The sequence below is a fragment of the Nannobrachium achirus genome (genome assembly GCF_963921795.1).
Source record: "Nannobrachium achirus genome assembly, chromosome: 2".
Classification (NCBI taxonomy): Eukaryota; Metazoa; Chordata; class Actinopteri; order Myctophiformes; family Myctophidae; genus Nannobrachium; species Nannobrachium achirus.
Window position 1 is genome coordinate 37275282 of NC_137811.1, and position 14075 is coordinate 37289356.

At 45.2% G+C, this 14075-nt stretch overlaps 1 protein-coding gene across 1 annotated transcript; it reads right to left on the reverse strand.

Moving 5' to 3' along the window:
• Window positions 1–2517: 2517 nt before the first annotated feature.
• Window positions 2518–11321, reverse strand: notchl (notch receptor, like). Its single transcript, XM_080749502.1, has 7 exons — window positions 11230–11321; window positions 9371–9546; window positions 8798–8859; window positions 7670–7799; window positions 5775–5872; window positions 4246–4577; window positions 2518–3333 (listed from the first exon to the last, which is right to left on the reverse strand). Exons 1-7 carry the CDS (start codon window positions 11238–11240, stop codon window positions 2814–2816), a joined length of 1329 nt encoding a protein of 442 aa, XP_080605628.1. The 5' UTR covers window positions 11241–11321; the 3' UTR covers window positions 2518–2813.
• Between the last annotated feature and the right edge of the window lie 2754 nt (window positions 11322–14075).

The window sequence follows — 14075 nt, forward strand, 5'->3', positions numbered from 1 at the left end:
GCCAGATGCGGAACATTAGACATTTCTGGCCAATGTGTGACGAGCTGCAATAGGCATATCTCTTGTATTATAATGTTTTGTCTCATCTTAAAAACAAAACAAATAAATTATGGCCCTGATGGGATCGAATTATCTTGGAGCCTGATATTTCATTCGAGTTCACATTAGGGGCCGTGCCTTAGGCCTATATCCGGCCTTATCCCTAAACTCTTTTGCCATTTTTTACTATTTAAAATGTTTCAAATAGCTGATCTATAAGCTCACAACGCTTCGATGTAGATCGGCTGTTTGAAGTATTTCAAACTATCTTTCAAAATAGTAAAAGAAAAAAAGGGAAGGAAGTTTAGGGATCACAAGGGTTAGGCATGGATGGACAAAAATCTGGTTGTTTATTGTTCTTGCTATACGGAAATGGCCTGTTTTAATAGGCTAGATATCCTGCACAGTCCAATTACGACAGGAACAGAGCTCCGTGCATTGGACATCTTGTGTTTTGTTTGGGAAATTGGGCCTATGTGATTCTGTAACTTCACAACGTGGTCAAATGGTTTGCTTGTTCCCACTGTCACATCCTCACGACGAAAGGTGTGCAATTTAGTTGATTTGATACAGAACAGCCCTCTGCTGAAAACGTTCCAATAAACAACAATGCAGGAATTTAATGTGCGCTGTTTAATTGGGTTAATTATAGCCTAATAGGTGTGGGAGGAAGGTTTACAGCTCGTTCTCACGGCAACAGGGTGTTGCAGACGTTCTGTTCTCACTTGTTACCTGTTAGAATTGATACATTGTTTAAACTAGGCACACTGCTTCCCACGCGCACTGGACAATAAAGTGTTCTCACTTGTTAAGGCCCCTTCAAGGTGTCCTGTTAGAATTGATACCTTTAAAGGCACACTGCTTCCCACGCGCATTGGACAGTAAAATGCATGTTAGTTCATTCCATTAGGCTAACTATTTTCTTTCCAATTCTTGAATGCCGTGGCACGGCTTCAGTAGGCCTATTTTACCGCGCATAAAGTAACAGCCTAAAATAATGTAGCCTATAGGCTAATTGATTTTGCACAATGAAACGGGTGCGCATAGCCTAGTTTCCAGTTTCCACAAAAACAAATACACGTTTCCAATGCTGTTTCTGTTTGACTGCAGCCATCCCATATAGGCCTTTATTCCGTAACATTTATGTCTAATACATTCAGAAAACAGAAGAGTCAAGACTATAGTATTATAAGGCCAAACATTGAATAGCTATTGCTCAAAACAGCTTTGATCCTTCCTCTGCCCCCATATGTTAAGCCTGAACATAAAGAACACACACAGGTGTTAACACCAGCACCCATAGGTGTTGATGGCGCACGAGCCACTGCTCAACAGTGAAGAGGCTCGTGTCACGTTGACACCTTTCAGACGCGTGCCAAGACAGTGCGGCTATTACGCATGCCTTTAACGCGTTTAATTACACTATATCCACTACGCCTACTCATTTAAGACACACGTAGAGTAGACCTACGATTCATAGGAGGATACTGTATGCTTCGGTCAAAATTGTATAGGCTACTTACTTGAGTAAATGTACTTAGTTAGCCTATCACATTTTACAGTTGTCCTAAAGCAAATATAGCCACTACTGGACTATTTTGTAGGTTATTGCCAGTATTCAAAATCTTTCACGCGAATAAGCCATAGACAGTTAACGAAATATTTCTTAAACTGGGGGGTTTGAAAGGTTTCTTATTAATATAGTTATAGCCAGGTATCAACGCATATCTAACACCTCTGCGCTAATTTATGTGTGAAAGAAAATAGCTCAACAACAGAGTGTGGGCGACCGCCGACAAACGTTTCCCCAGACACAATCATTTGGCAGTAGGCGCCGCACGGCCGGTGGGAAAGTTCCCTTCCATTTTAATTACTCAACAGTAAAGTTAGAAATGTAAGTATCTAACACACAATAAAGATCATTTGGCCTGCTCGCTCCCGCCATATAACACAGAACGTCTCACCTCACCTATATAGCCTGCTACCATAATACCAATAGAAGCCAGTCTGTGTGCAGCCTTTTCATAGATTGAACTTGTGAAGTGATATTTATTTTCCCCAATTCGGAACAGTATAATGTTAGGCCTATTAGCCTATACCATTATGATTACCAATGATCTTATCACATAGTTTGAAAAGAAAACATGAACTGACCTAATATGCTACTGCAGAATTAGTTTGGTGAAAGACACCATTCACAGTTCAGAGGTATGTTGTTGAGTTGGAATACCAATATGAAATGCTTTGTGCTGGCAGTGTGGAGAGGGAGCTGGGGAGGCAACAAAACCATTTTTAAGCCGGTTGGATGGTGGGCGCACGCACGCACGCAGGCACGCACGCACACACACACACACACACACACACACACACACACACACACACACACACACACACACACACACACACACACACACACACACACAGGTTCTGTGAATTGATAGATGTTTGTGTCATACCAAATCCCCCCAGACCTATGTTAAGAACTGAACATCCAGACTGTTTAATTTCTTGTTATACAATATTGTATTGTATTTATCAGAATGGTTCATCCACAACAATGAACAATATTTTCTGTACAACGTGCATGAGTTGTATAAACTTATATAAAAAACCTATAAACCTATATAAAAAACACAATACAATATGCTGATTATATACCTGTATGTACATTTGGTACCAAAAGATTCACACCATGGGCCCAACCAAAAGTAAATGACCCTGTGATATAATCACGAGGGAAACCGAACAGTTATTCATTTAAGGACTTCCGGCTCCTATAGGGCTGTTTGTGTAGAGTCAGCGGCGTTGTTCAGTCTCTCAGATCTGGGTTTCTGCTCAGAATTAGCGGCCATTGGCTCAGTTCTGACGGCATAGTCACTGTTATCTACAGGTGGTTGGCGCTCTGACTGAGTGGGAGGAGCCTCTGTGGGAGGGCTAACGACAGCTCTTTCTATAGACTCATTAGTAGCTTTATCCGTCACAATAACGTAAGTGGGATCAGGCTGATGGCCGCTGGAGCGACGCTGCAACGCATGCTGTGTGCAGGAGAAGGAGCGCTGCCGGGGAGCCGGCTGGGGAGACAGGAAGTGAGGTGTCGCTGCCCTTAGGACTTCCTGCGGCCTCTCCCGGTCCTCGTCCTCCGAGGTCACTTCCTGTAAGGTGCTTATTGGTCTGGGCGAACGACCCATGATCCTTGGGGGGACCAACGCTGTTGCTGATTGGTTGAGCGGTGGCGGACGCCAGTTCTGAGGGGAGGGGTACTGCTGACCCTGGGCCCTGCCCATTGACCAGTCGCTGAAAAGACAAAATACATATGTTTTTTTTTTACGTACATTGGCTGGAATATTGGTAAGTCTATGACTTTCTAAAATGTGCAAATTAAACCCTCTGAATCACTCATGGTGAACTTTCTCATCATAATTTGAATGTTAACGCTTCTGGTTCTGGGCCCAGACCTTGAACAATGGTGCATATCATCATTGGCAACCTGTATCTCTATATTTCAAAATGTATATGTTTTTCTGGTAAATACATGCCCTACTTCGGGGAAAATCCCGTTTGGCCGGTGTATCGATAGGGCGGTGTAGCGACGGCGAAGTGGACTAACAGGGGCAAATGTACGAACGGGCTCTCCTACCGTAATGATGAGCAATACAATGGTTATATTTCACAGTTATTGTCCACGACATTGCAAGCGGCGCGAAGGCCAGCGGACCTTGGTCCTGCTCTTCGCGCCCGAGCGCCGCAGCCAGCCGTGCGAGTTACGAAGCCGTGGTGAATGCAATCGTTATATTTATGCACAAGGCCTGGGCAAGCGCACGATAAACGTATGAATGGGATGAAGATCGCTTGCTTTACAGTCTGTTGGAAAGGACCGCCCTATCGCTATACACCGGCCAAACGGGACTAGCCCCTACTTCGTTGTACAAGAACGTCACGCAAAAGTAGGAAAAAGATATGCAAGCTCATCGTGGCTTGACTTGTTGTGAGCTTGTAGTTGTAGATGTTTAGCTATAGTTTTATAAAATGTTTAAAAGTTAAGTGTGTGGATACGTCTGTGGTTTTTATAAATATTGAACCAATGAAAAGTATTAACAAGAGCTTGAGTCTAAATCCACCTAAACACAGGTTATTTGCTCCATTTCCTGAAAGGTTTCCACCCACGTCAGCGATGATATCCTGGAGGACATCGAAGGGCTCACTCACCTCTGTGGCGGTGGGGTCATGTCTCGGTGGCCTATGACCCCAGAGAAGGAGGCGCTCCTCCCAGGCAGACCCTGTGATCCCACCCACGAAGAGTACATCAGGGCACGCTCCTCCCACAGCATGTCGTTGGCCGGCTCCACGGGAACGGGCCCTCGCTGGGCTCTGTGGGCCAGCAGCAGCTCCAGGACCTGGTGGTGCATGCTCTCACGGGCCACGTCCAGGGGGCGACGCCCCCTGCGGTCGTGGAGGTCCACGTCGGCACCGTTGAGCAGGAGCAGCCTGGCGGTGTCGTAGCAGCCATGCAGGGCGGAGAGGAACAGGGGAGTCTCGCCCTAAGAGAAGTGGGATCATAACCATAACTTATCCATATGACCATCAAAATGTTCAATGTCGTCGTTGTCGGGTGGAAACCTTGTACGTCCAACACGGTTCGTTTTGTAGTTATCATTTTAAAAACGATCTAAACTAGTGAAAATAGCAGATCTATAAGCACACATGTGTGCTTGTAGATTGGCTATTTTCACTAGTTTTGTGCGACAGACTTGTATGATGAAGCAGGGCTTTACTTTACAAAAAAACGTACACATTTGAAACTTGGAGATACAAGGTTTCTGCTTGACTCTGACGATATTATCTCTATTTGTTGCAAGCCTTCTGTGCATCTCTGAAATGTCAGCAGAGTTGTGATGAAAAGTTTCACACAGTGATGTCACTGGCGTAAAATCCACAGGTGTGTGAGAACTACAACCTATTTTAAAAAAAAATTTATCCCACAATTTTGCAACCCATTTTTCACCCAGTGCCAATTGCCTATGTAATCCTGCCTGGGCTCTGCTCTCCCTCTGCCGCGCCTAACCTATTGCGATCTTGACTTAACAAAGGCGTGATAGTGTCCCTTTAAGCATCCTATGAGTGTTTACATCTTTAGCATTGAAAGCACCAAATGAATTTGAACACTCTACATATTTTTTTTTTTAATATTTTTTATCCCACGGTTTTTGCAACCCATTTTTCTCACCTGGTGACTACCTAACCTGTAGTCCTGGTTTCCGCTCTCCCCCTGCTGCGCGAGGGGACATTGGGGAGCACCCGGCTGGCTAGGGGGAGGTAGTATAGAAACCAGGACTGCTGCATGTTTTTGTGTGAGGGGCTATGCCCAAGGAGACACGGGGAGAACATGCAAACTCACCACAGAAAGGCCCTATCGCCAACCCCACCTAGGGTGTGGGTGCTGATGACGCGAGTGGAGGAACACGCCCCCAGCGCCCACACCTTCCCCCGGCGGGAATCGAACCCAGGACCTTCTAGCTGTGAGGCGAAGTGCTAACCACTGCACCACCGTGCCCCCTGGAACACTCTACATTTACTGTGTAATAGATCATCGATTTACTGTGTATACAAAGGAAGTAATGAATTGCATTATGCTATAAAAAAAAACTAAAGCAGATGCAACCATTGAGTCACATATCTAAAATGTATTGTCCTGCCATAATCCTGTCATAGAAAAACCAACATTAATATAATCATACCTTGTTGTCTTGCAGGTCCACAGACGACCCGTAGCGAATGAGTGTTCGTGTCAGGGAGAGGTGGTTTACTGAGCATGCCCAGTGCAGAGCGGACCTCCCTGGGACAGAGAGAGTGCATTCAGAGTGTGGGGGTGAGGGGGAGGGAGGTAGGGAGGTAGTCAGCCAGTAAACAAACATTACATAACAGAGTCAAAGCCCAGGGGTGAAGAGAGTCAAAGCCCAGGGGTGAATAGAGGGGAGAAAGGAGAGATTTGCTTCAGTCTGAGAGAGAAACAGAAAGAGATGAGAGGAAATGAAGGAGAATATAATAAAAAAACTAAAAACAAATCAAGACAGATAGATGATGTGAGGAAGAGAGAGGTAGCAAGAGGGTAAAACGTCATCAGTGACGAAGATAGTAAGTCAGAGAAAGAACATAAATAAATAAATATGAAGATTGCGAGAGCCCGAAGAAACAACAAGGTTAATGTGTCCATGGACACTAGAACACATTAACTTTGCTCTGAGTCAGAGGGGGGTAGCAGGGGGGCTGGAGAGAGAGACAGAGAGAGAGAGAGAAGAGAGGAGAGGGAGAAGACAGGGAAGAATTGGGGAAATGATCAGAATAGGAGAGAAGGGACACAAAAAGGGACGTGAGAGACATGGGGTAAGTTACACCGGTTTACTCAGCCCCTCTGTGTGCAGGACAAAGTTAATAGGATGATAATAAAGCATTACACCATGACATTGGTTATAAACCACAGAACAAGTGGTTCCCAAACTATTTAGCTGGAGACCCAAAAGAGAAATTAGACACTGCCCGGGACCCAAACTAGTGAAAACAACAGATCTACAAGCTCACAACGTGTCACTTCGCGCCGTTTGTAGATCGGCTATTTTTACTACTTCTTATTAACATTTGTTTTCTAATTTAGAGCATTTCTTAGATGTTTCTTTTGTTTATTAATGAAATTCCTTAGGAAAACCATTGCATTTATTTTTCTGATTCACGAAAATCATAGCTTTTTGAGGAATGATTTTTGAAAATATTTTGAAATAATAATAATCCAAACTAAAGTAATCGACCCATAAAAAATGTGTCTTAGTAAGTAGTACACAGTTGAGCTGCAGTACCCTCTGGTGGACAAATTTGTGGAGTGACTGTCCCTGTCTGTCAACATGCTCAAATATGGAGATGAGACAGACAGAAAGTTCATAGTTTCACACTGGTTGGTTTGTAGCTGCTCAACTAAAAATAATGACAATACTTGCAATGTTAGAGACACAGGTTCTTCATTCCATTTAGCATACAATAAACGTGATCAATGTTTCTATCATTTATCATTATCATCTACAATTCATAATGTTTCTAGTTATTCAGTCGCATTACTTTAAGACAGGGGTCTTCAACGTTTTCAGGCCAAGGACCCCTTAGCTGAGAGGAAGATAAAGCAGGGACCCCCTACTACTTATTGTATGACATTTGTTGCAGATTTTCATCGACTTGTTTGACAGCACTGTCATCAGTCTAAGTTGGATTTGTGGTAATGTGTTTTTCAGACATTTAACCGCTTAAATCGTTGACCGTTTACTTAGTAAATTTGACCTTTCACTCTGTATAGTCTGCTCTTTTTTACCTCTACACCAAAGTTATTTGCCACAAATAGCCCATCTACCAACGTCTCGCGCTGCGAGGCGTTGAGAGCTTGTAGATCTGCTATTTTTGGCTAAAGTTCTCCTCAGAATATAGGGATGCGAGGGTTCAAGTTGTTAATTTAAAAGAATGATACTATCACACAAAGATTTGGCAGCCCCCCTGTTGTAACTCTGAGGACCCCCTAGGGGTCCCGGACCCCCTGTTGACGACCCCTGCTTTAAGATCATTGAATCATTGAGACAGCGAGGTTGTACTGTACCAGTGTGGTCTGTGTTGTTGACTGGCACTCCTGCTCGTAGCAGCTCCAGCACCACTCTGTCCAGCCCGCTACGGACTGCTCGGATCAGAACCACCGACCCGTCAGGGCCGCACCACTGCACCGGGGCCGTCTGTCAACCAAGCACAGCGATAATTAAATCCATGGTTACACTAAATGCATGCACGTCTATCAAAGTAACACTGTCACGTCACATCAAAATTACCGTATTTCATTTGTTCACATAGTGCGGGAAAGAAAGACCACACGGTGAAATCCAGTAAAAACTTAAATTGACTCTGGATTTTAGGTAAAAGAAAAAGGGTACTTCAAAAAATGTAAACTGTCGAGGTATGGGGCTAGATCTTGTGTGTGTTTATTTGCGTGCGACTGTGCTACACCAGGATAGTCACATACAAAATTGAACAACAATTGGCCCATGGTCATGTACACGGATGGGAAGCCAGGAGGGATTGGTGTTCTCTGTCACTGCACTAGCGACTCCTACGGGTTTGTTGGGGCGCCTGTTCAGCAGGAGTGGAACAGGAAGGGATAGCATGTTCCTCTGCACGCGTTTAGCCCTCCCAGTGGAACTCCTCACTGTCAGGTGAAAAGAAGCGGCTGGTGACTCCATGGGGCCTTTTCCACCGGCAAAGAACCGGTTCTGGTTCTTTCTCCCGTCTATGGGATGAACCAGAGGTGAGCTTTTCCACCGAGAACCGGAGTTGTTTCCGAACCGTAAAAGTTGGTTCCGAACGGTAACCACAACATTCTTGGTTCCTCTGGTTCAATCATGGTTCAATCTGGTGGAAACGCAAGCCGGTTCAAAAGAATGAACCAAGGTTCCAAGAAAGTTGAACCGGCACTGGTTCTGGAACCGGTTCTTTGCCAGTGGAAAAAGCCCCCATGTGTATCGCAGGAGACACCCGGTTGTCTACTCTACACCCTCCCCTAGACCAAATATTAGGGGTTGGCAGGGACTATATATATACAGGGGGGGGGGGGGGGGGGGGGGCTAAATAGAGGAGAAAAATGAAAAGGCAAGTTGATAAAAGTGTTAGGCACCTTCACTACAGAGAAGGAGACACAAGTGAAATAAGTTGTGGTTCCTTTGCAAGAAGAGGATGATACCTGCTGTGGAGGACTGAGAAGAGGAGGAGGGACAGCGCTCCTCTCCCATCCTCTTGGTGGAGCTGAGGAAGAACAAAAGTCAGTTAACTCTTACAGTACATTTATATTTGAGTAATATAAGGGTAACATGTCCTTGGTTCGATATCCCTTTGGTCCGACCACATGAACCTAACCTTAACCCTAACCTCAGTTAAACTAACGCTGGTGAATGCTAACCTGGTGAGTAGCTAACCTGCCGATGCTGGTGAATGCTAACCTGGTGAGTAGCGAACCTGCTGACACTGGTGAATGCTAACCTGGTGAATTTTAACCTGTTCGGACCAATGGTAGTTCGAACCATGGGGCAGTCCCCAATTTAAGATGGATCTATTATAAGCCAAGGCAAGTTATAGATATTAATACCAAAAATCCAGGCTTTGTTTATAAAATGACAGACCTGATTGGACAGCTGCTTAATCTTCCCTTGGGACAATACGGCAGCTGGCCAATCAATACAAGCACGCCACTGCGTGCTGAACTGTCATTACATGGGTATCACCCAACAACACAGAAAACCCTGGGGCGTTTCCTTACGTTGTATGGACCTGTGGGGCTGCGAGTGGCCAGATCGGAAGTGCTTCTGATCCTGGATCCTGTGGTCACGGATGGACGCATCCTCCTGACGTCTGGAGCATCGAGCATTGATGTCCTCCATTGAACTCTGCGTGAAGTCTGTGTCACTTCCTATGTCCAGGTCCCTCTTCAGAGGTCTAAAATTGGTGCAAGGTCAAGTCAAAATAGAAGCAGTTGTTAAAAGGGTAGTTTGTCAATGGTTAGGGTTTAGTTTAGCTTAGTTTATTTGATCACTCACATTTATACAAGTCATACATCCACATAGTCATTGTTACAGGTGAAGCTTATGGATGCCTATCCTACATATTCATGGAGTAAAATACATTGATTAGTTATTGCGACCGTAAGGTCGCAGTTTAGTATCAAAACCTCCACCGGCTGTCCGTCACGTCACACGTCACACCTTTGCCCTGCTCATATCTCCGCATCAGTATGACATCACACTGCTGACATCAGTATGACATCTGATGTCAGCAGTGTGATGTGTACACAAACCTTTGTGTACGTTGCTGTGGCAACAGTCTGTTGTTGCTGGTCTGTTAGTGTACGTTAGCAACCACCTTAGCAACCATGGTTTTACCCTAGCAACCAACTGTTTACCATAGCAACCATGTTTTTTTACACTAGCAACCAACTGTTTACCATAGCAACCATTTTTTTTACCCTAGCAACCAACTGTTTACCATAGCAACCATGTTTGTTTTACCTTAGCAACCAACTGTTTACCATAGCAACCATGTTTTTTACCCTAGCAACCAACTGTTTACCCTAGCAACCAGCTGTTTACCATAGCAACCATGTTTTTTACCCTAGCAACCAACTGTTTAACATATGGAGTTATATGTTGTTCGTGTCCAAATATGGGGCTTGTGAGGTCAGACAATGCCGGTCTTGTATAAGGGTCATTTGTGTACGGTGTGATGTCATACTGATGTCAGCAGTGTGTGGAGATAAGCGACCAACGGTCGCTTATCTCCCGATTAGGGAGTCTTACTGGTTTAGTGTATATAACAGTCGTAAGTGAATCACATTAACCCTGGCGTCTCTATTTTTGGCATGATAGGACACAATTGTTCTATTCATTGTACAACAAAGTATCTCAAGGGCCGGAAATGTGTTGATTAATTTGCATCACTAGACTGTCTCTGGGAAAAGCTTAAGCTACTCAGAAAGTTTTTTCTGAAGGAAGGACTGAGTGTCTCAATGTCGACATGAGTAGGTACTACTTGTATTCAGCTGCAGCTACTACTGTAGGTGTGAATATCTGAAACTGTATGAATATGAAAGTCTGCTGAAAACGTCCTTTCCCGGTAAAAAACAAACAAATGTACAATAAAAATAAAAATAGTAACAATCAGAGGGAGCTTTTTTTTTAAGGAAGAACTAACTACAACTCAATAGTTGAAACCATTATAGGCCTGGCTGTGAGTGAGGCATATATCCGTCCCTAATGACATCATTGTTTTAATAGACTAAACATCCTCTCATGTCCTGCAAACAATGGAGGGCTGTTGCAGTATTCAGACATTGGGTACTAATGGAGAAGTGAAGCATATGCCATCTCATCACGGTGGAAACATTGACAGCAGAAGGATACAGAGTTACTGCACCTTCCTATCCGACAAAATAAACCAAAAAGCCACGAGGAAGTTTAAAATAAATTGTCAAATGTGAAAATGGGGGCCATGTGCGCAACAATGATAACGCTCCAATCCTTCCTTTTCTTGTAACTCTTCAAATGTTCTAATTTAGGCGACAACCGATTGTGTTGGAAAAAGTTTCACAACCAACATAACTGTCAAACCTAAAGCTTTACCCACCGCATCCGCATGGCATCCTCCCCCAGCGGCTCCCTGCGTCTCTTCTTCTCCGCCTCCTTGGCTTTCTTCTTTTTCCTCAGGCCATTCCTGTCTTTCTCCCTCCCGCTGCGGACCCGGTGGTCTCGATGGGGCACGTGCTGCGCCCAGGCCTTGCCGCCGCCCTCGCTGTCGGTGACGGTGGACCTGTGTCTCACCCGGTCTCCCCCCTCCTCCCGCTCCGCCCGCTGCCGCCTCACCCTCCTCGCCACCAGGAACACCACCAGGGCCAGGACCAGCGCCAGACCGATCGACACGGCGATCACACCCCACAGCCACGCCGGGGTTGCCTCTGTGGGAACAGGGTTACAAATGTGCCATCAATGGAATATTCATGGCAATCGAATGCTGATTGTACAATACACTTTCACAACGTCCCATTACTCTATATCAGTGTTTCTCAAACTTCAGATTTCAAGGTCTTCCCTTAACTCTGACAAGTGTACAAATGGAACCAAATGAACCTGTTACGGTTCATTTGGTTCCATTTGTACACTGTCAGAGTTACACATTTGTATGGGTCGATTTAGACCCCCTTGAAGGAACCACTTTGAGAACCACTGATAATATATAAGCTGTGAGTCAGTATGTAAATGTCTGCACATTTACATTTTAAATGGATATTTCACCCCCAAAATGACTTTTTCTATCGATTATTCATCCCATGGAGACTTGACTTCATGGATTTTAGTTTTTGTTTTGTTTATGTCACATTCCTAAGCCAATAATTTGAGGGGACTCTTTGAGTCTCTATAGCGAACAAAGCAGGCTCTTGTTGTCTCCATATAGGGAACCACTGCTGGTCATCAAATTATTGTTCTTAGGAAAGCTCTGAAAGTCTGAAAAAACCTGATCACCAAGAACTGAACAAAACCTTAACACTGAGGGCTGAAGTGCATTGAGTAATGTTTGGGTTGGACGGAATTCAACAATTGTGTGTGTGACTGCGCAAGAGTATGGGCTTGTTAATCCACCTATGTGTGCACAAGTACACACACACACACACACACACACACACACACACACACACACACACACACACACACACACACACACACACACACACGCACATGCACGCACGTCGCACGCACACAGGACACCCTTTGTAATGACAGGACATGTTGGCCTACCTTTGGTTTCCTGTTCCACGTTTTCCTCTTCTCTCCCTCCTATTTCCTCCCTCATACCTCTCACAGCAACGATGGCCTTAAGCTCTGTGAAGGAGGGGAACGACGCAGGCTTCAGTGACATCACAGCTCGCAGGAAGCTGGCCGCCTCGTTAGCATGGGGGAAACACGTAGTGGGAAGACGGGAGCACGGCCTGTTGTCCACTTGAAGAAAAAGGAGGGAACTAAAAAAAACAGTATAGTTAGCATTTGTATTGATGGATGGGTGGTACGCAGGCACGTGCACATACCGGTATAGACATGAAAGGGGGCTTGAGCCCCTGCCCTTTTATCCGTCTGTAAAAAGTGCCCTCTCCAGACCATGAATGCAGTTTTCACTATGGTGAAAGAAATACAAATGCCCTCTTTTCATGCCATACCGGTACATGAAGGCAGCATTCAAGAGAATTGCCTGGTTCAAACTCTCCTGAACTTGAATGCATCATCTTATGTTGAAATAATTGCCCTCTCTGTGTAGAAATCCATGCCGTTATGCCATATCTCCAGTATTGCCTTTTTTATGCTTAGTTTTGTGTGGTATCAAGTACTGAAAATAGCCGACCTCCAAGCTCACAACAACTCGACATGTCGCCCGCCCCAAACAGTCGATCTACAAGGTCACAATGTGTCGCGGAGGCCATGCACTTTGAGCTAGTAGATCTGCTATTTTCCATGTGTGACACCGTCGTACAATGGAACATAAATTAGCCACGATTTATTTATCGCGCTTTTTTGTTCGATCTGTGTACAGTATTGCAGTATATATTTTGGTCGTAGTACATGCCTGCTGAAAAGATAATTTTCCCGGTGACACAGACACACACAGTACGAACTCATTCGAACACTCACCCGTTTGAGTCAGTTGAGGACGCCAAGAGGTCGGTGAGCTGCTGGGAATTAAAGGTGAACACGTCCCTGTTGACGGCGAGGGGGGCGGTGCCTCGTAACTTGAGAGGACTCTGGAGGAGGACACTGACGGCCCACAACAGGGAGCTATTGGTGAAGGTGCCACGCTGCAGGGGCACAGCGGTGTGAAGGACCAGGGTGCCTTTAGCCCACACAGTATGCTGGTGCCTGAAGCAGTCACTGCCATCCCAGCCACAGGGAGCACTGTCACAGCCCTGTTCACAGTGGGAGTTGGCGTAGTGATCACGACAATACTGAATATGGCCTGGACTGAAGATGGGAGCCAGGGGAGGGAGGAGGGGGATACAGAGATGTAGAGAAAGAGAGATAGAATGTGTGTAAAAAGTGTGTACAGTAGCGTTTGTTATCATATGACCTGGCTGAGAGTGTTAGATCAGTGGTTCTCAAATGTTTTTATTTCAAGGACCCCCATAACTGTCACAGACCTTAGCTAACCCTAACCCTACCCTTACAGGGTATATTTGGACGGGCCTGGACTACACTTTGAGAACCACTGTATTAGATAATAACTGGATAATAAAGGTGGGGAGCTTTACTTGCAGTGGCCTCTGTCCTTCAGGCAGTCAAAACCATCTCTTAGACACTCTGGGTCCATGCACTCCCTGTCGCAGGACCCGTCGCCGAACTTGCCCTTGCATTGTCTGGTGGTTGGACACTGCCCCCACGGGTCATTTGGTGCAGCTGTGGAATCAATTACATAATCAAAGTACTGGCAAT